Source organism: Pyxicephalus adspersus, chromosome 6 (genome assembly GCF_032062135.1).
Source record: "Pyxicephalus adspersus chromosome 6, UCB_Pads_2.0, whole genome shotgun sequence".
In the NCBI taxonomy this organism is placed as follows: Eukaryota; Metazoa; Chordata; class Amphibia; order Anura; family Pyxicephalidae; genus Pyxicephalus; species Pyxicephalus adspersus.
This window is the reverse complement of record NC_092863.1, coordinates 56088621-56114448: the sequence shown is the minus strand read 5'-3', so window position 1 is coordinate 56114448 and position 25828 is coordinate 56088621. Positions and strand designations below refer to the sequence as shown.

The 25828-nt window shown below is 37.4% G+C and overlaps 1 protein-coding gene across 2 annotated transcripts in view; it reads left to right on the top strand.

Annotated features, from left to right (window-relative positions):
- The first annotated feature begins 1993 nt into the window (after positions 1-1993).
- RHOF (ras homolog family member F, filopodia associated) overlaps positions 1994-25828 on the top strand; it is a 36488-nt gene continuing 12653 nt past the window's right edge. Inside the window, exons 1-2 of one of the 2 annotated variants that reach the window (XM_072415917.1) lie at positions 1994-2121; positions 24160-24247. In XM_072415917.1, coding sequence (XP_072272018.1) covers positions 2035-2121; positions 24160-24247 — 175 coding nt within the window. In that variant the 5' untranslated portion in view covers positions 1994-2034. Of the gene's footprint in view, positions 2122-12383; positions 12626-24159; positions 24248-25828 lie in introns of those variants that run through there. The other variant, XM_072415916.1, reaches the window with a different exon arrangement.

Sequence of the window (25828 nt, the reverse complement as noted above, 5' to 3'; positions counted from 1 at the left end):
ATGTGCAGACAGGTACCTCTCCTAATGTCTACTATGTGCAGCCAGGTACAACAATAATCCCAATGGCCACTATATCCAGCAAGGTACCTTATTCCCAATGCTCAGCCTGTGCCACTCTCCTCCTCCTGTCTCAGTGGTCCTGGGTCCCCCAGCACGAATTTCAGTGTTGGATAGGTCTGTGACCTTCTTATATCTTTAATTGGTCTTAAACTGAACAGTTGGGGGGTCTCGGTGTTCTTTTACCCTGTACTGTCTGTGCTCTGCCTTATTCAGTCTTGGTACATGCGACCTGGGCACAACCCATGGATTCCCTACAGCAGTTCAGCAGACTCGCTTTAACAGCTTCAACAAAGGGCATTGGAGACATAAGTGGTATAAACTTCTGATGTCTATTTAAAGAGAACCTGTTACTTACACTATAGCATCACCATAGGTTGGCTGTCAGCTCCCTTGTGATACCAAGAAAGAAAAATTAGGAAAATATAACATTATTATATAAATATAACATTTCAAGTGAATTTAAAAAAATAGAAAACACCAAAAGCAAAGAGCATATGTGTATGAGGACAATGCTATTATGCATGCTAGGAATGGCCAAGAACATCAAACTGAGCAATAACTGTAGGGCAACATTAACTTTATTACCTCTTATATGATGACCTTTAGAGGCATTTAAAGTGTTGCTAAATACAATTGAATTAACTTTTGCAGTAGTACTGTTCTCATAACAATGATAGCACTGTTCTCAGAACATAACATACCTCTGTTCTTGCAATTTGTCACTCTCCTAATTTAGTGTTGTTTTGCCCATGTAATATGGCATTTATAGATAAATACCATGTAGCTTACTTATGTAAAATGGCAATTATGTAGATCAAGTAATTTTAAAAAAACATATTTAGATAAATATATGTGTTTGTCTGGGCTTCCTTTGGGCACTCTGATTTCCTCCCACATCCAAATAAACATGGTTATGTTAACTGGCTTGATTCAGCACTAAGAGACTGTTTATTTATTAGAAATTCCTTGCTGAATGGTATGAATGTCTTTTAAATGTTTTTAATAGCTTGGTACCTAATAGACAGCACAGTCAAACTTATCGTTAGTGTTCTTCACATTAGTACTCTCATTGCAGTATGGTGGACAAGCATTGGCTATCATGGGCTGAACTCAGTGTAGCCAATAATAACTTTCTTTTTATAGCTGTGATAGGATTTAGCCATGTACAGGACACAACTGGTACGATGCTGCCATCTAGTGTTCAGCAATGGTAGGTTGTATCACCAATAAACTGCTGGGTTCTTTTACATTTGCCATACTTATTCCCATTTTATAAAGGTTCATTTGAACAACTATATGCATCACTGCACTTCATTATTAGTATACAACAAAGGATATATCCCTGACTTTTTAGTCACTATGAATCAGCATATATAACTCAATATAATAAAAAAATCCTCAATAAAAGTCATACATTCTAAAAACAATATTCTACATATGATAAATGCCATGGGACCTCATGTAACCTGATGATAAACAGATTAAGATATCTCAATTTAAAGAACACACTAATTATGAAATATAAAAATATGTCCTTGGGATTTTATATGGTAGCCCATACAATCATGTTGATAATGAAGTTTAAACTGTCTAACTAATCTATTAATGTAAGTCAAGGCACCAATCCACATTTCCAGCTGTCATCACAGTGTCCTGCATGGAATATCAGTGCTCTAGTATTGTCCTGGGGGCATAAAGTGAAATAAACACTGGTGTAATTCTTATGGCTGCCACTAGAGGGCACCATTGCTCTTAAAGAGGGTAATTAAATTAAAAGAACTAAAGTCCCTCTGAAGTTTTGTAGATTAGGCAGTTGATTATTGCAAAAAGGGAAAGGCAATGTCCTTCCTGCAATAACTGCTCTTACCTGCCTGATCGCCACTGATCTGTCAAATTTTGCTAAGCTGCAAATGGATTAGTTGCCAGAGGAACCTGGTATCCTCAGCTTTTCTTGCTTATTGAAAGAAAAAAAAAATGAACTCCTACCTGCCTGCAAAGAAGTTCTGCCACCCCATAATAGACAATCAAGAGGCAATGGATCCTTTGGATAGCGGTTCGGAGGTATAGAACTGATTTTACATTCCCATTTCTTTTCGGTGCTTAAAAATGCTCCTTGACATTAATTAATGACATTATATTGGAGGGATTATAGAAATGGAAAACTTTGGAGGTAAGAACTGTAACTCAACACCAAGGTAAAGGCCTACCAATTAAAAAAGAGGAGAGATTGGTAAAATATGTGGTTGGTATCTATAACCAAATTTAAATCTGACTGATACTCACTTTTCCAGTATAACATCAAATTGTTTTTTATACTTTGGTTCAACTCAGAACTCCAAACAATAACAAGTTAATAATGAAAAATGTACTTTCCGTCTTTAGAAATCCCCTGTGGAAAGTTTCCCCTCAGTTTGATAGCCATGATTATTAAGCTGCAGGTTGCCATTGACCAACCACAGCCTGTAACTGGACAGTGAAAGTAGAAGCAACACAGTGATGAGCTCATCGTGCTGTCACTTTCTCTTTCTATCAGTATTCTTGTCACTATATGAAGTGGTTGGATACAGGGATGACAAGAAGCCCATACCAGGTCAAATTAAGGTACTTGAACTGATTTTACTTTAAAAATACAAGTTAAATCTGTGTAGAGCTCAGTGTGGAGTCTTAATTCACACGATGTAATGCTTTAGGGCAACACATTTTCATATGTAATACATCCAATAACAAAACACACAGTGCACAACAGTACACATTTGTGGGTTGAAATTATCTGGCAATTCACAAGTAATAAATGGTTTGAGAATATGTTTTCCATTTCAGATAAAGTGAAAATATTGCCACTGTTATTGTTAATAATTTATAGAGAATCATCATCTTATATTGTATGTACAAAGTGCTGAAAGTGTAATATGAACAAAAGGTGATAAAACAGATAAAACAAATTCCTTAACAGTGCAATTGATGAGGACATACACGTACACTTCTATAGCAAAACATAGGCAGCATTAAAAATTATACAATGAAAGAGAAAATTCTTATACAAGTTTTTAAAGAAAACTAGTAAGACATTTGTAAAATTTCAAAACCTAAGAAGCTGTTATAATAGTGTACTTAGCACATATAGGACTGGGATAGGTATGAAGTGTTTTATATACATATATATTATATATATAATTTTTAATTATGTGAAATGTTCATAACTTAACTCAGGGCTAATAACTGACACATTATCTGTCCTATTGCCAAGGGCAAGTAAAACTACCAATTACGGTAACCTTTTTGCACTTTTCTCATGTAATCCTGACACTGCATTTGTCATATGACAGTTTGATAAGTGTCTGCTATCAGCACCGAGCTTAGGCAAGACAGGAAATCCGCTTAGGGAGCCAACACTAGCCTGAACCTAACACTTCTGCGTAGAATAGAAGCAAAATCAAGTAATTTCTGTGAGTTTTACTATCAAGGGATCCAGGACGCAGATTTAGTTTAATAGAAATGTCGAATAGTAAACAATTCTCTTTATTCTAGAAGTGTGGTCCTTAAACTACAGTCTGATGATTACTGTAAATCATCTCTTACAATAGGAAGCTTTCATTTTGTAAGCAAAAGGTTGGGAGTTGCTGACTGCAGAGTGGCAATAGCTGACAGCTATCTGAGAACACTATCATAGGTACTATTGGGTACAGTTATCCTAGCCATGATGTTACCACAAGAAGTGGCTCAGAACAAGAAGAAGCCTATATGATAAGTTCCAATGAAAACAAGTGATGAGACACCATTCTCCCACTAAAACTATCAATGTGATGTTCATTGCAACCCTTCGGGCTTCACAAACCCATCAGCTTTTCAATGGTGAACTTTTAGCAATACCAGGTATTAGATCATTGGATTGGGATGCACCCTACACATTAAATTACACTGAAGGAATTAGCCGCAGCATTGAACATTAAATTGGGGTCCTCCCCAAAAAAAGTAAAAAAAAACACATTTTGTATTATATAGAAGGGTTAGCCACCCTTTTATAAAATGTAACAAATGTCGTAATTTTTTTTTTCTATTATATAAATATTATACCCCAAATTTTATTAATAAGAATATTGACAAAGAATATCAATTAGCACGTCGATTTACCTGAAAAACGTGCCAACGCTCCTTGGAAGTATGTGCATTTTTCACTTTGATAAGACAGTAAAAACATGTTAACTGTATTATTGTTAATTATTTATAAAGACCAATTGTGTCATATGGTGTGTACAAAGTACTGAAAGTGTGATACAAACAAGTAAGGGAAATACAGATAAAATAAATACTTGACATTTATACTGATGACAATTGCTAAGCAAAACATACTCTAAGGGGTCTGGTTATAAAGCAGTGAATCATACATTCACTGAAACATTCCCTGGTGGCGAATCTTCAAGGTCTATGTGTTTCAATAGCAGTATTTGATTCTCCACCAGGGATTATTTTCAGTGAATATCGAATTCACAACTTTTTTATATAGACACTTAAGAAGTGCACCAACAACACTATACTAATGCTGGGTATAGCCTACGTTTGCTCCTAAAACATCAAGTGTGAAGCAACTTTTACTCATGCTTCCTACATTTTAATTGGATAATTAAATTTAATGAGAAAAATGTGTGACAAAGTTGAGTAAAAACATTTATAAATAGACCAATGATATTTTGTTTTTTTATGAATGTACAGTTGTGACTAGCTCGCTCTGAGGACATAATTCCACATTCTTTTATGAATACTCTTATTTTAACAATGATAATGTGATGGTGGAAGTGATGACCATTTTAAGCTTCAATTTTCTTCAATTGTTACAAAACAAAGATATTTTGAAGGTACATTCCTACTTAACAACACCCAAATTTACTGAATCCTTGTATTTGTTAGGCTTATGCTGCTTTATTTAGCTATGTAGCAAAAATTAATGAATCATCTAGTACCACATAACTAACATAGTTTTCTTCACATTCTCTACCTGAATATTTTTAGCTATAACCATTATTGTTTAAGAGTATCAATATTATCGATTGCTGTTCCTGTTTAACTTTAAAGAAAAAATGTTATTCTTTGGGAAGTGTAATTTATGTACTTGTTCACAAATAGGCTAGAATAGTTCAGACTAGAGTTTTTTTTACTAGCAGTATCGCTGCTGTTACCTGCAGTTATTTGTCCTTAAAAAAGTGATAATCATTGAAACAAATGAATTATCTTTTTCTCTTTTTTTTTTTTTTTTTTTTTTACAGGTGGTTGCATTGCTGAATTTTGTTTTTATTACACACTACAAGCAGCAACTACTGCTTGTAGTGTGTAATAAAAACAAGGATGGATTCCCACTCCAATAACTTCTATAGACCTAAATTGAACCAATCATTATGCATTTGGAAGGGTTTTAAGGGTTCCATTTTTTGTACAATTTTTAATAATTCTACTTTGGGAACAGTACTTAAATGGGTTGTCCATTTGTGTATACATTGGGCTTGATTTATTCAAGCTCTCTCCAGGACAAGAGAGAATACTTTTATCAGTAAAACTGGGTGATCCAGCAAACCTGTAATGGATCTGGTCCAGAACTCAAAGCATTTGCTAGAAAATAGCAAATAACTAAGGAATCCATTCCAGGTTTGCTGGATCACCCAGCTTCACTGATGAAAGTGTATTCTCTCCAGCCTTTGGGGAGCTTTAATAAATCACTCCCATTGACAGAGGCCTGTAGCAGCATAAGACACTCTCTCTAGCCTTTATAGCACTATTGCCATCTTAAATGTACCATATAATATAAAGTATATAGTATACTAATAACAGAGTATAATTGACATAGTAGATTTTTTATTTTTAAGCTACCAGCAATTGCTGCACTGTCCAAACGCATGCTGCACAGTCTATGGTATCATTGTACAGAAAAATGAGTTCGGGAAGTAAGGTCAACTGTTGCCTTGCAGAAGGTGACCTCACCCCTCTGGGCCTAGAATCCTCTCATTTTGAAAAATACATCAATATTTATATGCATTATGTAAAATACTAAAATAGGAACATGAGGCATGTGGGGAAGTCTCTGTTCAGGCTCCTTCTATCTATATAAGTGACCATCGAGTTTATTGCGATTTTTGGGATTACTTAAACAATTAATTTTGGTATTAACAGCGGAAGCATGAATGTCTGGACAGAGGAGGCTGCAGAGGAGGAACTTCTAGTGCAGGGGTGTCAAACTCAAATACACAATGGGCCAAACATAAAAACTTAGATAAAGTTGCGGGCCAACCTTGAAATTTATTGAAAAAATTGAGGAAGTTTTTTCTTCTCATTAGATATAAAATCTTGATGCGATCACGACCGGCATCACTTGGATAACAGCAGGCTACGCACAGCCTGAGACACCGCTATATGACACAGGGCCAAGGGTCGCCAAAAAGTGCCTGTAACTCCAAAAGCCTCCTGGCACCTCCCACATGTAGCTGTTGCCTGCCGCTGAAACTCCCTTTTCATTGAAATAGCGCCGCTACTACAATTGCCGGCATTACTTGCATCTATAAAACAGTCTAAAATGCGGGGCCATGCATAGGCAGCGAGCCCACTGGTCTATAGACGCGAGTGATGTTGGGAATTGCTGGAAATTGTAGTATTATTATTATTATTATTAAACAGGATTTATATAGCGCCAACATATTACGCTGTACATTAAATAGGTAGCGGCGCTATTTCAGGGGCGGGCCACCTGCAGTTCATATTTAGGATTCCTTTGGGGTCCAAAGGGCCGTTGCAGGCCCAGATTTGGCTCCTGGAGCAGAGTTTGACACCCCTGATCTAGTGGGGCCATGTTAGAGCCAACAGCTGGGCTTACACTGGACATGCCATCAAGCAAACAGCTCATTGCTCAAGGAATCCTTAGCAACCTTTGGAGGAACCCTAGGGTTGCACAGGTCTCTTTTTCCTGTACTGGGATTATTTTGACCATTTCTGGTCTCTAGGCCCCCCCTCAAAAAGCCTTTGGCTTGTTGGTTTTACAAAAAAAAACAGTCAAGGGCTGTTAAAACAGCAACATTTTTTTTACAACAAGTTTTAAACAAAATGTTTTGTTTCCTGAGCAGTCAAGATTCAACATAAGGCTGTCAGATGTTGTGTCAATCTGTTCAAAAAAAGAAAAAAAACCTTGACCAGTGCACACATTCCCAGATCAAAATGAAAATACAATTAGGGAATGACATTGATCTGGTACGCTGTAGACAAATACCCCACAAAAAATAAACGCACAACCCACCAAAACAGTAAAGGGAATCCGTGTTTGTGCTGACTTAGTTGGTGGCAACTAAATTTAGTTTTATTGTCATGCTAGCTCTTCTTTTGGTGACTGCAAATTGATTTCTGGTGGAAGCAACATTATTGACAAGGTCATGGATTGCACGCACTTAGACATTTAATAAATATCAAATCCTTCCTTTTCCTGGAGCGAGTTGTGCAGAACACAAGTCGCCTTCACCACCCAGTCAGCATTCTCAGAGATTAACAACATAGATGAACAGAGTACACACAATTTGTTTACAAGGATTCCAAAGGTGCATTCCACACGTCTTTCACCTGCTTTGTATTGTCCAGACTCTGTCACTTGTACAGCTTCATTGGGTCTGGATGAAGTTTGAGGGCCTAAATAATGACAAAAGCATGTGGTAGAGCTTCACCTCTGCTAAAGGCTTGGGGTCTGAAGATTGAACTTGCCAACAGTCATGAAGTAAATTAGGTATTTCTAGAAGTCCAAAATTCTGGATCTTCTGTGGGGATGGGGGGTGGGACATTTGTGGGTAACTTCCTACCTGTGAGTTGGTGAACTTTGCTGTTCAGCGTTCAGCGACTTCCCTCCACATCTCCTTGTGGCAGGTTTGGCATAAACCTGCCAGAAGACATTGCAAGTCTGGTGAACAATCCCTTGTATGGTGTATTTCCCAGTTAGAAAGGGGAAGTATTGGAATGAAATAAATTCCCAGTAGAAAGAAATAAGAATTGAAATACTTTTATAAATGTTTTTAAAATGACCCTTTTTTTGTAATGATTTTGTGCAGGATATCACAGTAGCGGGTAAGATTAGCAAGTTAAAGAAAAAAAGTTTGGCGTTTGCAGTTTAGTTTTAGCCTGTCTGCAGTATTAGGTATATTTAGAGAGACCAAGCAGAATAAAAGATGCAGAGATCATAAAAAGAGCAGGTACCTAAACTATCAGAGCCCCCTCCTCACACACAAACCCAGTCAATAAGGTACTGTGTCTCTGCTTACATATTTCTGGTTGTGTCACTACAATACAGATTGTGTCTCTGTGGACATGTTTGTGTGTTGGCATCATTGTGGTTCTAATTGACAGCACTGTCATTTCTTTTAATGTTTCTGTCTGTGATTGTGTTAACTTTGTTTATCATCAACTACAGTTAATGATCTTGATTTTGTTCATCTCATTATCATGCTATTGTTACAACATTGTAAGCCTTGGTAAATTAGGTTGTGTACACACATCAGATAATCATCGGTCACCCTCCTCTTGGGTGAGAATCTGACATGTGTACAGCAGTTGCCCAACATCATTTACAGATCCTTCAAGGCAGATCCATAAACGAAGAACTGCTATACAAGTCAAGGGAGAAGAGAACAGAACTCCAGAATGGTTCACAGAACTCCTCTCCTTATGAAACAGAATTGTTGCTGTTTGTACAGCATGTATTTATCCGTCACTGGAAATGATAATGAAAGATTGTTTCCAACAATGAAAATCGTGTGTTTCAAGAGTTATTTTTGCTGCTGTATAATGTGTGTGTGTTGGGTCGAAGAGGGGGCAGAACAGGTAGTTGTTTTAGCGAAGAATGAAAAAAAGTTTAAATCCAGTCTATTTGATTAAGTTTGTTTTTATTTTTTATCACCTTTGTTATGGTCTCGTGTTATCTATTCTAAGCTCCCACCCTTACCATAAATGTATTTGTTTGCAGCGTGACCTTAGCCCTGTAAATGGACTCCTACTATTTGGTTCACCAATAGCTTATCTTCTCCTGCCCAAGGCAGAGCCCTAGACACATAATAGGTCTACACCATTCCTTTTGAGATTCATAGTAGTGCTTCAAACAGCCAGATCTTCATACACACTGTAGATGTCTGTCATGGGTGAAAATCTGGCAAAGCAGGGCAGGGTACCACTCACCTGTCCTCCCCCCTTCCCTCTCCATAGAACAGAATGAAAAATGTGTATAGTGCTTGTTTGTTCTTTCTTCACTGGAAACAATCACAAATCATTGTTTCCAGCTACAGAATTCTTCCTGATGGATGTATGGGATTTGAGGCTACACAGGCAGATTTATTCTGTCTGTAAAGCCACGGTTCTTAAAGTTAAGTTTCACTGATTTCATTTATTAGCACCCAGTGAAATACCAGTTCTTCATTGATATCCACATTTCCAGTAATTGTTAATTGACTTTACCATGTTACAACAAGTAAAGCTCTCAGCAAATAATAATATCATTATGTGTAATTCTGCACCTAATTGTGAGAATGAAAACCAAAGAAAAACTAGAACATGCAGCAGCATGAATATTTTTACAGTTTTGCATATAGTGGAGCTTAGAACCCCTGTGTTTTCTCTGTTCAACGTTTTCCCTCAAAACCAGGTGAAAACAGTTTCACCCCACAATAAGTGAAGAACATCCAACAGGAACACAGACAACAACAAATATCTAACTGTAGCTCTAGTTCTAGCTTTCCCCTAGTCAAGCAGTCTTATGCGTGCTAAGGTTGATGAAGAAATAAATAAGGTGTGTAAGGCTACGTAGACATGTCGGATGATTCTTGTCCAATTATTGCTTCAGGGCTAGTATCGCTGTGTGTACAGCACTCATCTGACGTCGTTCATGGATTCGTCCTGGTGGATTCTTGAATGACAAACAACTGCAATACAAGTAAAGTGGATAGAGCGCAGCGGGGTGCATCTCGCTCATTCTCCCACCTTCCCTCCCCATTGGCACTGTATGTACAGCACTTGTTCATGCATCTTTCAGTCTTTTGTCAAAAGTTCTGAAAGATCCTTTCCAAGGACAAAGGTCTAACGTGTATATGCAGCTTAGGTGTCCACTGAAACATACCTCAAACACAGGTTATCAAAATTCCATTGATCTTTATTAGGTGGTAGTTTGGTGGCTTAACCTATTATTTTATATAAGTATATATAAGTATTATATTATATATAAGTATAAATGTGTTTACTATTCAAATGCAAATAAACTTGTATATCAAACACCTTCTGTGAAAACAATGCCCACGGACATTTATCCTAATGAGCAGCAGTAAAACTTAACAGGTGGTTTAATCCTTCATCTTTTCTTTTTTTTAAGTAAAATGATATATACATATCTATTTATTAAAAAAATTAGAATATGGTTTTACATACACCAAGATTTTAGGTATCATTTCATCTATGTATTAAGAAATCCTTCCGTTACCTCACAAAGCAAACACAAGTAACCTCATACAGAGACCATTGTGTAATATCTGAGTTATGGAACTTCTGTACCATTAGTCAATTATAAGGATTGTTGTTGTTCTTTTCTGTAGAGGGTCTGTCATTCTTTAAAAATAGGACCAACATGGAAATGTGTAGGACTTCATTTGATTTGCTTTGGCTACCCACCTGCCGTGGTACCTTTCCAATGGGAGATGGTGTTGTCCTTGTGTACAGTGGTCCTGAGGATCTATGATCCTCTTCCCGGTATCTCAATCTGCATGGCACGTGGAGAGAGATATCAGCAACGTCATCTACTATGGATAAGAGCTTTTATGATAGGTTGACTGAATACTACAATCCTATCTGGTATTAAACTCAAGAACAATTAATAAATGTTTCAAGCCAGGACACCACAGGAAATCATTGAAAATCTCTTTGAAAGTAAATCCCCTGTTACACAATTGTTTCTGGAATGAAGTTTCATACACAAATTGGATCAGTGTTTCCATGCCCTTGTAACATGGGGAAACCCATGAAATACCTTTCAGGTTTTCAGGGAATCCCTGCTAAAGTTGCTGTATCCACAGTTCACATTACATGCGGTGGTCAGTAGCCCATATGTTTATTCCAAGCTTTACCTACATGATCATTTTATCCGCACACTTTTAGACTTTGCAGTAAATATATGGGGTCAGCAGACTCTGTAAAGGCTGCATTATAAGATTACGGATTTTTCTGACTTTTTACTATTTATTCCTATGAAAAACAAAGAAATATCCTATTTAACTGCCATAAATTTACCATTAGTTCTGCGTTCTTCTGGAATCCTTGCCCCCCCCCCCCTTTTTTTTTTTCTTCTCTTTTCCTTTTCTTTGTTTGATTAACCAAGAAATCTTTGGTCTAATTGAAGATATTATTGGAATTGCAGATTGCACAAGATGGGGTGTATAGGATAAGCCTCCCACAGAAATTCTGTATTTTGTTGTAATCTTGTTGGAGTTATTTATATGCTACCTACTCTGGTTATTATTATATTGTTACAGTTTTATTGTATGTTTATTGGTTGTCTACCTGCACCTTGCTCTTTTATGTGTTGTTATGTTGTTTATTGTATGAAAACTCAATAAAAATACAATTTTGCATTAAAAAAAAAAATAAAAAAAAAGAAAATATATAGCTACAAAATTAAAGCCCTGTCACTAATTGTATATATTTATCCCCAGGGGACCACATAATTTTTTTTATGAGCCAAGATCCCTTTATTAGAAGTTTCATTTCCATATAATGATCATTGTCCCTGGGTGTATCTCTGATTTCCATACAATATTGGGAATGCACAGCTCCAGATATGAGTGTTGGATAGAGATCCCTTTCAGCAATCAGATAACATAGGGCACAGCTCTAATATACACATAGTGAATCTTTAAAAATATCTAATACCTAATACATGCGAATAGAGGAATGTAATAGCATGAGATATTTTGTGATGAGTTAATAATGTATTGCCTGTATGGAGAAAACCCTGAAAAGGGAAATAGATCATAGACCACATACTACCTGTGTGATCACCTGAGCGATCCCTACAAACCCTCCCATAATGCCCCTATAAACTCCTTTAGACCGAAATAGGCTTTATAGCATGATCCCGGCTTCTATGATTGGACCTGTAATATTATACCAGTGATGAGCATGCAGAGTGAATGTTATACGCCTCCCCGGACGCCGGCGAATTTTACCAAAACTTTCGAGTTTTAAAAGGGAAGGCGTGGGAGTTTTCGTCACGTGACCCGCGCCGGCCAATCAGAGGCAGGAATAGCCAGGCTTCGCTCCCTTGCACTTGTCTGTGCTGCCAGTGTGCGGCAGCCGGTGGAGAGAGGAGACTGTTCTGTGTGCTATTTACCCCTCATGGACTGACCCCGGCACCATGACCCAACAACCCAACGGGACGGTCAGCAATGGCACCGGGCAGGCGAGCAAGAACCGGGACAAGGGCAGGAAAGAAGTTAAAATAGTCATAGTTGGAGATGGAGGCTGCGGGAAGACTTCGCTGCTAATGGTCTATGCCAAGGGTTCATTCCCTGAGGTGGGTACCGGGCTGGCACTGCTCTGCCCCTTGCATGGCAGCTGTTCAGTGTCACACCCTATCTATATGATTTCTACAATGCAGCATTATTTATTATTATATGTGTGTGCTCAGTACTGTGCTGAGGAATGTTTGTCTTGTCCTAGAAATGCCCTGGATAAGGTGCCTTTAATAAGCTTATAAGTTCCACAATAACCAATCACATTTAGTCTTTCATTCTTTACCTGTTATTTTGTAAGGAAAGCTGAGCTCTGATTGGTGGAAAGCAATGCAATCAGTTTTATAGTAGAGTTGTGTTCAACTTGTCTCAAAACAACTCCCTAAAACTAGGACTTGTTGAGTATTCATTTCATGTGTTGATCTTCCCATCTATGAATGCATATAGACATAAGATGACCGGAGACTGCCTTGTATGTTACTCTTTGGACTGATCCTGGGTCCAATACCATGTATGAGCTGATCACGTAGATGTATGGACTGCCTAAATAAATGAGACTTGGAAAACAAACCGGTCAATCTATTTTCCCCCTGGATCACTCAGCATGGTAGTGTCTGCAGTCATACAAATATTTCCCAAACTGTAATCAGCCAGATCAGGTAATATGTCGGATAATAGGGCCGGTATACTCTAGTTCATGTTCTAGACATTGTTCAGCAATCCACTGTGCTGGAACTAGAAAATATAAATGGCAGATATTGAAGTTGGGTGAATCTTGCTGGAATCCCTCTATAGAACAGAACAGGGTGCTTGTCTGTGCCACAGCGAGACCCAAAACATTTACTAAAAATTGTTGCTAGTGAAAACTAATGGGAATCTGTGGAAATGATCGGAGACCCTGTCACCTTTTTATTATAGAATCCCTTCAATGCTGGCTGAATCATCTAAATGTTACTGTCATTGATTTTTGATTACTAAGTGAGCATCTGCAATATTTTAAGCAAGTGAGTGAGCGAACCTCATGTTGTTGGTTTGTCTCAGTGTTTCTGCCACTGGGGATTTGTCATTACTAGCATGTTTGCCTGTCTTGGGGTGCAGGCCAAGTATTGTCGTTCCTATTAAATATTCTGTAATTGTGCTTGGTAAAACTTTTCATTTACTCTCAGAAAACCATTAGATCCATCACCTTGGTGCACATCACAGACTTTCTAGAGCTATAAAAAAAGCTGTTAGTACTAATATTCAATTCTTGCTGCAATGTAATTATTATTATTCAACAGGATTTATACATTGCCAACATATTACGCAGTGCTGTACATTAAACAACTCTCAAGAACACAAGTTCACCAGAAGTAATCTTGTCATGTAAAAGCTACAATCTCTCTCATTTACAGTTCTCTCCTAGGTAGGGACTAACACGTCATATATATAACACATTATTATTATTAATAAACAGGATTTATATAGCTCCAACATATTACACAGCGCTGTACATTAAATAGGGGTTGCAAATGACAGACTAATACAGACAGTGATACAGGAGGAGAGGACCCTGCCCCGAAGAGCTTACAATCTAGTAGGTGGGGGATATGTAGTGGTGGGAAGTAGTGATGGTCTCAAAAAACAGAAGAAGATGGGTAGGCAAGTTTGAAAAAATGGGTTTTGAGTGCTCTTTTAAATGAGCAGAAAGTAAGAGCAAGCTGAATAGGATGAGGAAGACCATTCCAGAGATTTGGGACAGCTCTAGAGAAGTCATGTACCCGTGTGTGAGATGAGGTTATGAGCGAGGAAGTCATTAGTAGGTCATTGGAGGAGCGGAGAGAGCGGCAGGGGGAGTATTTTTCTTACCATGTCAGAAATGTAAGTGAGACAATAACTGTGGAGGGATTTGAAGGCAAAGCACAGGAGCTTGAATTTGATTCTAAGGTGAAATGGAAGCCAGTGTAGAGATCTGCAAAGAGTGGTGGGAAAGATGGATCGGTCTAGCTGCAGCATTCATAATAGATTGTAGAGGAGATATTGGACACATTGGGAATGGGTCCCAGGTGCTGTCTTAGAACCCAAATAATAGGAACTGATGTGAGGTAGGGCTACTCATGGTTCACAAAACTTTCCAAAGCACAATAATAGGTCTTTGCTTCACTTGTATATGTTCCCAAATTGCCTAGAAAAGTATAAATTAGGAACTACAGACTGGCGTTTTTAAGGTTGTAGCTGCACATTTATACATAATGGGTGTGAATACCCCAGAAGCCAAAGTTATGCATTCAAGTTTACTAGTTATTCTATTTTAGGGGAAACAATGCACATCTATACCAGTCCCCTCTATACACATCTATATACAGCTCTTCTTAACCTGATGCCCAATCCTAACTCCTTAACTTCACATTTTAGCTGCCAGGCAGATATTAGTGAAAGATTGGTGGTCTGGCATTTGTACATCTTTGCAGGTAAAGCGGAAAATGATCTGGTATATTACAAATGGAAACACAGCTATTCTTCCATTGTACAGTGCTTATTTTTTACAAAGGTAGGGATTTATCACTATCTTCCTATAGACTTTAACAATCCTTTACTGCCCTCATAGATGATCTTTATCTAGGCTCTGGGGCCTCTGGCTCTATACCCACCCTTTCATTATCCCTCCCAACAAACCTCTATCACTTTCCCTCAGCTTTACATCTTTTGTGTCCTCCTTTACTCTTCCCCTTTCTATTTGATATTCTATCTTAGTTTCTGTCTAAGACCCCTTTTAGAGACAAAACCTCCAGTCAGCCCATCCTCAGTTGGCCTCCCTACACAACCCTTAGATTGCCTCCGCCCGTGCTTTATGTCATTGGGAGAACTTTGACTTGTAGCTCTCCAAGGCTGGAATTGATACATTTTCATCAATGAAGCTGGGTGATTGGAATTTTAAGTATTTTACTATGTTAGCAAATGTTTTCAATCCTGTACCAGATCCATCCCAGGTTTGCTGGATCACCCAGCTTCACTGATTAAAAGTGTATCCTCTCCAGTCTTGGAGAGCTTTATTAAATCAGGCCCCCTATGTTCAAATCCCTTGTCCTTATCAAAGGTTGGGCAGTGCTACCAAAGTTTTGTAAGAGGTACCTCATGTGTTTGTATAAGTTTGACCATTCCATTTTAAAAATGTTCAATCAAAACAGAAATATCCAAATACAAAATTATGTGTGAATGCTGTACATGTGTGCTGGATAACATTAGGAAGTATTTACAAACTATTTTCTTGATGCTATTCATTAGGAAGTAAATTTGAAATGTGTTTTTTAAACATACCCCTATTTATCATAATATTTATGAACTGATTCTCAAAATATTTGGTGGTTAGGGTTCCCTGTTAAGAAAAGAAAAATGTAATTTAGCAGAATTGTCTGCAACATGTTATCAGTATTGAGTTACTAAAGGAACAGAAACTTTTCAAAGAGAATGTTGGTGAATTGGGTCAAGCCGTATTTAAATTGAGCAACCAGTCGCATGGTAACAAAAATCTTTTTTTGCCTTTCTGCAAGTACTGCAATTTAGACGCTGTTAACATAATCATTGGTAATAGGCAGTTACATTTCTCTGTAGCAAAGAGCTTTGATCTCTCGTATAGCTTCACAATCTAAGTTCATCATTTACTGGTCTGATTTCAGTCAACTGAAATCTGCTTGTTATTGTACTGTATGTTTTACATGGTTACCACTTGTATGATCTTCGCACATATAGCAATAACTTCAATTTATTGTAATGTTCTAACAAGACTCCTTAGTTATGCAAGGTATTTATACGTCATTAAAAAGGACTACACCCTCAATGACAATAGAGAAGTATGAAGTAATGTTGGCTAAGTTATCATGCTATCCCTTATTTTACATGTAGATTTAGTTGTCTGTATGAATGTCCACATAAGGCACGTGCAGGGGTTACTGACCCATAGAAATTCACAGAAATGTTTACACTTGTGCTGTGCAAACAGAGTACACTGTCCTTTAATGGGTTTGCTCTTTATACATTTTTCCCAAAGTATCGCATTCAAAAGAAAAAATCCAAGCACAATAGATATGTCCTGTAATTAGAGAGGTCTGCCCTGTGCAATTCATTTTCCACAAACCAGACACGTGGCTGATCTGCAGTATAGGCGAAATATACTGTTTAGTTGCCCTATTTTCCTTTTTTGATTTCCTTTCTTTCTCGAAGTAACATTTAAGTGAACATTTTTTTTTAAGTATCCTGGCAATATTTAGTGCATTTAATGGTATTATGCATCTGACTTCTATGTCGTGCATTATGTACAGTATGATCCATCAGGTACAAAGCTGTATTGAAGAGAAGCAGAGAACACACATGCAGTGCACAGCTAGGATTCTCTTCATTCCCAAAAAGCACAGCGTAGCAGCACCACATTTACAGAGGGGGCTGAACAGCATTTACAACAGAAAGTGCTTTATGTTTTAGTCAGAAGCATGAAAGGTAATTGCTTTGCTTTTCATTGTCTCTTTTTATTCAAGCCACATGCTTCTATATGTCTATGTAGAGAAAATGCCAAAGTTTATGTAAAACATGAATGTTCTGCATTCTTCCTTTGTACATACCAAAAGTTATTTCTATATGGTAATCTTCCAATGAAAATGGTCTGTTTCTGTGTGCTGTTTGTTTTATGTCAAAGCTTTACAATAACCAGTAGCTTGGACTTGCTCATTTCTGGTGGCAGCGCTCCTCAGGCTGATCTTCCTTCTTCAGTGTTGCCACCCATGTGAATAAAGATAAATGATGGCTAAAAAGATAAATAGGAAAAACCCCTAAACAACATTTTTATAGTGAAATTAGCCCTGGCTGCAGTTTAGCCCCATCCACAGATTAGACTTTGTAGGGCAAGGAGAACAAGTTGATAGACAGTGTGACTAGTTAGAGGTTTATTCATGCTACCTCTGTAGTTGCATGTCTGAATGTGTAAACTTTATTGTGGGGTACAATTTAGTTCCTGGGAACTAAAACAATTCTTATGTTTTTATTCAAGAGTTTATTGTTGGATGTCAGTAGTGGCCAATAATTTCACCAATAGGTGAACTGCTGATTCTTCTCCTGCAGTGACAGCATGAGAACCAGTAATTTTTCTATCTATTCATTCTGCTTGGCAATGCAATATTTTGTATGTACTGCTCACTGTACATTTTAGTCATATCTCAGTGCTAGGATGAATAAATATTGTCATTCAAACCTGCTCAGTGAAGATGGCCAATGATCCTGAACCCGGGAAAGGGCCATTAGGAGTGTTGCCAAGAGGAAGGTGAAGTATGTCTACTCAAAAACATAGTTAGTTTTATATTTTTTTTAGCCCCCAGTCCTTAGATATAGTCACCTCTGTCTTTCCTGCCCCAGATCAATAACTCATGTTACTGTATCTATAGTGGAGAAGCATTTGCACCCCAAAACATAATCCCCTTACTTCTTCAAATAACAAAGGCAGAGAACACAACGTAATAGGTTTGCAAGATTCCTGGCAAGCTCAAAGGATATTTTTGCATAACAAATGAACAGATATATTAAAAGAGAGTTTATTGTTGCAGCCTAGATACACATTAAAGTGAACCTGTGGGCAGATTTGAGACATAACATGTGCACATCACATCTGTAACATGCGGTTAGATTATTTGGCTTCCCCTAAAATTGGACTATGGTAGGGACTTTAGATAGTGAGTAAGGCCAAGGGACACTTATCGATGTTACTATCAACTGTGCAAAGTGATGTGTAGTTAGTTGGCACTATATATATTTAAATGAATAGTAATCAATAATAAGTGGTAAGATAGGTTTAAAACAAACCTTTACTGGTCTTTGTAACCTCAGACACTGTTGAGCAATTCATCTTCAAAATGTTCTGCAAAAGCTGTGTTGCACTCCCAGGTGCTCAGTCTACCCTTTAGAATTAAAGCTGGACATTTACTTCTCAAGCATATGACAAATTGGTGAACCCAGCCTGGCCTAAAACATTTGTAAGGTGACAATACTGTTGTGCAGACACTACTACCTGTGTTGGTCTTAAGAGGTGCCTGTGTGTCTGTATGGAGTCTGCTGGCCTCTCTTCCCAGACCATACATTGACTTCTGCCCAGGTCATCATTTTATTATTAATAATAATAATTACACATGATTTATATAGCACCAACATATTATGCAGTGCTGTACATTAAATAGGGATTGCAAATGACAGATGACGCAGGAGGAGGAGAGGACTCCTTACAATCTAGGACGTGGGAGAGGTAACACGCAATAGGAGGGGAGATATATGGGAAGTAGTGACAGTTTCAAAAGACAGAAGATGGGTAGGCAAGTTTGAAAAGATGGGTTTTAAATAAGCAGAAAGTAAGAGCAAGCCGAATAGGACAAGGAAGACCATTCCAGAGAGTTGGGGCAGCTCTAGAGAAGTCTTGAAGCCGTGCTTGTGATGAGGTTATGAGTGAGGAAGTCAGTTGTAGGTCATTGGAGGAGCCGAGAGAGTGGCTGGGGGGGTATTTTTCTATCAGGTCAGAAAGGTAAGTGGAACAAGAACTGTGTAGGGATTTGAAGGCAAAGCACAGGAGCTTGAATTTGATTCTAAGGTGAAATGGAAGCCAGTGAACAGAACTACAAAGAGATGCAGCAGAAGAGGTTCAGTGGGAAGGATTGATAGGTCTGGCTGCAGCATTCATAATAGATTGTAGAGGAGAGAGTCAGGTTAGTGGAATACCAGAGAAGAGGGGGTTACAGTAGTCCAGACAAGAGATGATAAACCATAGTGGTCGGTAGTTTAGTAAATGGTACAATGGATCTTTAAATGATGTTGAGACTGCCGCTAAAACTCTAGCGTCTTTCAAACTTATCCAGAATCATGCAATGAATCATGTAAATGCCATTAAAAGCTTGTTAATTTTCCCTGGTTTCTCATGGCTGAAATAGAAGCTTAGCAGCTGGACTAAGAATAGCAAGAATGAATGGAGATTTCAGATAAATGCCTCTGGTAGGGCCATTAGATTGTAAGCCCCTTTGAGGGACAGTTAGTTATATGACTATGGACTTTGTACAGCGCAGTGTCATATATTGGCGCTATATAAATACTGTATAATAATAATGCAGTAGAATATAGGCATTACTCATTGCAGTGTGAATGTGTTATTCTCTACCAATGCTGACTGTAGTCCTGCTCACACATTTGCTTTGACACCTTCTCATAGGGGGGTAATTTGCTGAGATTAGAAGGAAGCAAAGGTCAGTGTTCTCTGTGATAAAATCCCTATGTTGGTTGTAGGTTTGGCTTCAGGGATTTGGAGCTATTAGTATCAGGTATCCAAGAAAGAATTTTAGGAATGTAAATATTGAAGGTATCATTGTAGCTGTTTTATTGTTTGGTTCATAATATTGTGTTTTAAATTGCTGTCATGTTACTGATTGTCTCTAGGTGTACATGGTTCAGGAAGCAGTAACTCTAGCACTGTATGTTCATGCAAAAAAATTGTACTAAAGTTGCATAGCAGGTTTGGTTAACAAAAGTTTGCTTTTATCACCTGAGGGTATATGACTGTAAATGTGCCAACTCCCATATGTCAAATTATATAGGGAGGTGTGAAGTGGAGGTTTTTGGAAGTCAGAGGGGGTAATTAGATTTTCCCAGGGGAAGACGGGGCTGTAACATGCATGGAGAGATTGGGTTTATGCTAGGTAAGTGACTCTTCCTCCTGTACTCAAATTTGCTAGTAAGGTGCATTTTAATTTAACAGAAAATCGAAGCAGAGAAAAAAATGTGGAAAGTATTTTAAATTTAAATTAATGACTTCATTTTCTTTTTTTCTTTTGTTGTTTTACTTGCAGTTTTATTCTTTACAGGTTCTCTTTAAATATGAAGGAAACCACATGTATTGTGCTCAAATAGAAACCATTGTTTTTCACCTATGTTGCTCTGAAGCAGGATGTATATGTATTGTATTTTTCATGTGTATACACATACATTGTGTAATAGAAAAAACATACATTTAACAACATTTTAAAGGAGGAATTCCCCCATATTAAAACATTTTGCATATCTCAGTGTGATACCCCGCAGTGTGATATCCTTTCAAAAGAAAAAGTAAAACCTTTTCCTTTAAAACAGATTGTGAGAATGCAGTCAGTGACACTGTGGTTGTTTTATGTGGACAGGGTCTTTCCCTAATTTCCCAACCTTTGCTGCATGATTGAGAAAGCTTTATTTGTTATCTCTATTCACATATTTTCAATTCCTGTGTACAGTGACAAGCTCTTCTGACAACTCAAGTGCTTGTAATCATTCAGCAGTTAAAGCTGAGCTCCAGGCAAATAAAAACAGAAAAGTTTTGCTTTAAAAATATTTAAATGTATATTTGCACACAAATTGCCTAAATGTCTAAATATGGCTCTCTTTTGCACAGCATCGTTCAGAATATCAGAGAAAAGGTTCGCACTGGTAGTCATTTCCCATGGGGGGGGACGCAGCGGGGTGCCTACCAACATGTCCTCTCTAATCCCCTCTCCAAAGTGTGTACATGGCTCCTTTGCTCTATGTTCACTGAACATGCTCACATTTCCATTGACGGAAATGTGCCAATTGCACTTATCATTTCTCAGTTGTGTGGGGAAGTCCACCTAACATGCAATGCATTCACTAGTAAATGCCTAGAAATATATTAGCTCCTGTAGTACCCTAAGAAATCAGAATACCATCTACAAGATAAGCTTGAAATAATAATGTGGAATTTTAGACCCTGCTGTTTTAGTAATATTTATTTAGCAGCTGAACCTTCAAGTGATAATTGCAAACATCAAAAAAACAGAAATACTTCCTGTGATTGTAGGCTGTCACACCCAACCACACTGCTGGTGGCTTTGCATGCTCAACCAGCTCAGGCATAGACAGTTACTGTTCATATCTTCTGCTTCTTCCCACACTTGTGGCAATATTGGTGAAGCTTCAAATGTCACCAAGACATGTAAATGTACTTGTGTTATGAAAGGTATTGTGCGTGGGGAAGTATTGAAGTACTTTTTGCTTTCAGTGTCTCTGCTGGGAGATTCAATCTTCCTCTCTTCCTCTTGTGTCTGAGAAAGGAAGGAAATATTCACACTGGAAGACCTTAAAACACCTGCCAAGGATACTAATCTTTCCCAGTCAAATTACCAAAACTCATAACCATGAATGTAATATACTGCAGCTTTCCAGACCTTTGCAATGGTGGCTGCATTTGTTTTTCCTTTATCAGACCAAGTACAATTCAGCAAGCAACTGTTGATCCTGCCTAGAATTTGTAATGCTTTACAGTAGTATTTTTGCACTGCACAACACCTCCCTTTTTTTTTTTTTTTTTGAGGTGTGGGGGAAATGTTTCTTATTCCTAACACTATTCCTTTTCTAGGGCAACAAACTTTTCCATAGACACAATACAGTGAGAGAGTAGCTTATTCAGCAGCTTGATATGTAATATTCTACTACTGGTATCAGTATTAATCTACAAAATGTAAATGATGGTCAAAAGCTATAACTATGACCACGTCAGTTAGGCCAGGGGAGCGGTACCAGTCTTCACTGTGACAGAAAAGATTTGTGTCTTCTTGCCTGATTGTCTGAACAAAATGGCAGGAAAGAGGACAAAGATCCTTTTATCACAGGGAAGACTGCAGCACAAGGACCAACGCTTTTATTATACACTTTATTTTGTTGTGTGCCTAAACCTACACCTTACAGGAACATCAGGCTGTAAGTGCCTCCTGTAAATGGAAGTTACATGTCTGGATCTATGTATTCAGTAAAATACTCAAAATTTTCAAGTAGAATAGTATAATACAATTCTTTATAGCATACATGTACTCAAATGCTCTAACTTACATAAAAGGAAATGTCTGCTCAAACATGTTATTTCTCTGTTCAACTGTATATGTACAAACTGTTGAGAAAATTGGTAACCATGTTAAAAAGAAAAATGAAGAGTCATGGCTGCCAGCCAAATTTTACATCTATGAGGAAGTAGGTCTTTTTTAAAGGAGGAGAGGTGTGTTTAAAAAAACTTTGCCATGCTATCCTTGGTTCGTCTTATAAGATCAAGCTTAAAGATCCACTTACACCATTCCTTGGAATCTGTGATATTAAAGTGTTCGATCAAGGTCCCTTCTCTAAAAATTTACAGCAAAAGCATTGAACAATGCTTCCATAGCATTTTTATATAATGTTTGTATTTGAAATCCTTAAAATCATTTGAAAGTTATAAATACCAACGTGTTTGATCCTACTAGGCCATGTTAACAGTGCATGAACTTAGAGTGACAAGATGTTTTTAAGGAAATAAATGTGATGTTTTAACATCTTGCCCTGGAAGTGAGCGTCAACATTTTTCAATGGTTCCACTTCTTTGCTCTTTCTCAGAATCCATGTTTTTGAAACCCATGTGGCAGATATTCAAGTGTATGTCATGGCAAAAGAACATGCTGTTTATTATCTCAGAATAAAAACAGGGAGGGCTGAATAGGATGACAGGACAAAGCACAGCTCTTCTGAAAGTATCAACAGATATACATAAAAGCTTTCAGTGGTACATAAAACAAAGGAAAAGAGAGCAAGTAAGAAGAGTTTAATATTAGCGTTTACATGCACTTCAAACAATGGGGCGTGAGTGAATATAATACAATTGAGATCTCTCTAGAGACTAAGATATGTATCTAATGCAATAAATCAAAATTTAAACAATACCAGCAAGAATGTGAAAAATTAGGGAAGAGTAAAGGGTATGATAAACAACATTTGATCCATTGGTAGATCCCTATGTTTTTTGATAATATACAATAGCTTCCCCTAAAAGAAGGACATGCTGTTCAATGTCCACATTGTCCATTTTTTTATTGAAACTACAAAAAAAGTCCCAATCAGCTTGCTATTTGATAAAGTAATTGCATTTTCTAACTCAGTTTTATCAATTGACCTCAATACAGAAAGGATTATATTAGTAAGTAGAAATCTTGACAAATACTAGCGTACATCATAAAGAACTAATTGTTTATGTGCTAATTACTTTGACTGATCCACTGAGAATTGTCTTTTGGTGAATAAGCTTTAGCATGTTAGCATGTTTTGTAGGACCTACTGGCAGAATAAATGTAACCACTTAAAAAACAAAAAACAAAAAAAAAAACATATTGTTGGTAATCTAACCAAGACCTGCCAAACTGTGATACTAAAGTTATTGGTAGAGTTATTACCCCCATTTCATAATGTACTCTTGTTTTCACTTTTGGGAGTTCTAGCACCTCCTAATAAATTCTGCATAATTAAAAAACAAATCCTTAATGAAAAGCCTCATAACTACCACAATTGGTGTGAAGACCTAGAAATGCAAAGATCACACCAGTAGAGTCCCAGAGTCCTTAGAGGCTGAACTTAATGAACAGCATCTTCCTTTTTTACCATAATGATTGAGTAATTATGAGAGGTAAGAAAAAGTCAGATCACCTGACTAGTGGTAATAAGGGAGGTATTATATAACTGATGTCAAAAATCTACACATTGTAATGTACATTGTATATGTATATAATTTTTTTTGTTTGCTTTCTTCCAACAGCAATATGCCCCATCGGTTTTTGAAAAGTATACAACCACTATTAATATTGGGAACAAAGAAATTTTTCTTCATTTGTATGATACAGCAGGTAAGTTCTGATATTGAATAGAACAACTTCTACTTTTGAGAAGAAGGGACATTTTTCACTGACTTTGGTCTAACATTTTTATTGCCTCAATGATACAATTCTCTTCTATCATGCAAAGTAAAACAGGTACATATATATATGCCAGAACTTGCGGTACTTTCTCTTGCATATTTGCTTCTTTTCCTGTACCTTTTAACGTTGAGTAAAAAAAAAAAGTTTGTTTTAATGGGGAGGGAGGAAAAGGATAGAGTGAGGCTTTACATTAGGACTTGCATAACAGTAAAAAATGAAGTGTTAATCATTTATTGTACATTATATTGCAAATCAAAGCGAAGTCTGGTGACTGTGAGGTAGGGCACTAGTTATATATATATATATATTTGTCCATTCAGAGTTGATCAATAAATGCTAAGCAGAGAGCACTACAGGCCAATGTCTTGGTATTGGAACTTGAAGCAATGAACCCTGGCCTTTGCAGTGCTGTTTCAGAAAAACAAATACTGTGATCTATGTATCTATCTATCTCCTCTGTAGTGCTGCAACTACAATTCCATGTTTAGGTTGGCTAAAACTGGTAATAGAGAACTGATTGTTATTCTGCACAAGCAAATCCCTGGTCTCCTGCTCATTTGTATTCTATGTCAGAAACTGGCATGTAAAAATGGAATAATGTGTATCTCTATCTAAAATGTTCTTTTAAGTCAGAGATGCTGTGGGGAAATGATTTAAACCCCTGTTATCTTGTGTCCCTGTAAAAAGCTTCTTTGAAGAGACTCCTTCTTTTCACATCAGGTTGTCCCTAGGATAGAAAGTAAGCAGAAATTGTGCTAATGGAAACACAATGAGAAGTAAAGTGTTTTTCAAGAAAGGGCAACATGTGACCATTTTATTGACTATTTGTCTGGTGCAGATTTTCCCTCACATCCTGCCTGATAAAAGGTTGTTCTAAGTATATAATATAAGGGTAATTTTTTCTTAAAACCTGACAACATCAGGAAAGCCCTATCTAAAAATTAAGCAATGTTTTGTGTATAGATATACTTTAAAGCTGAAATCTAATCTGTTCATGTTTTTGTCTTCACTGATTCCCCCTTTCCCATCATTGGGCCTGATTTATTTAGGTTTTCCAAGGCTGGAGAGGATACATTTTTATCAGTGAAGCTGGGTGATCCAGCAAAACTGAAATCGATCTGGTCCAACATTAAAAACATTTGCTAGCAAATGACTTTGAAGAAATCCATTCCGAGTTTGCTGGATTACCCAGCTTCACTTGTGAAAGTGTATCCTCTCCAGCCTTGGAGAGCTTTAATAAATCAGGTCCAATAAATACAACCTCTGTTTTTTCATTACATACCCTATTTTAGACCAAGTGACATCACTGGATCTTTGTGCTGCTCTGTGCAATGCCAGCATATTATGATGGCTGATTGGAGGGTTCTGTAGATAGCTTCCTATGAACAGGAAGTTGTGCTAATGCCTACATATGTCCCAAGGTCTCCGTAATTAAAACAACTAAAATCCAGTGAATAAAACGGGCAGGGCGGGGGCAATAAAGCTGGGGATGTAGTCTTGGCTATATGA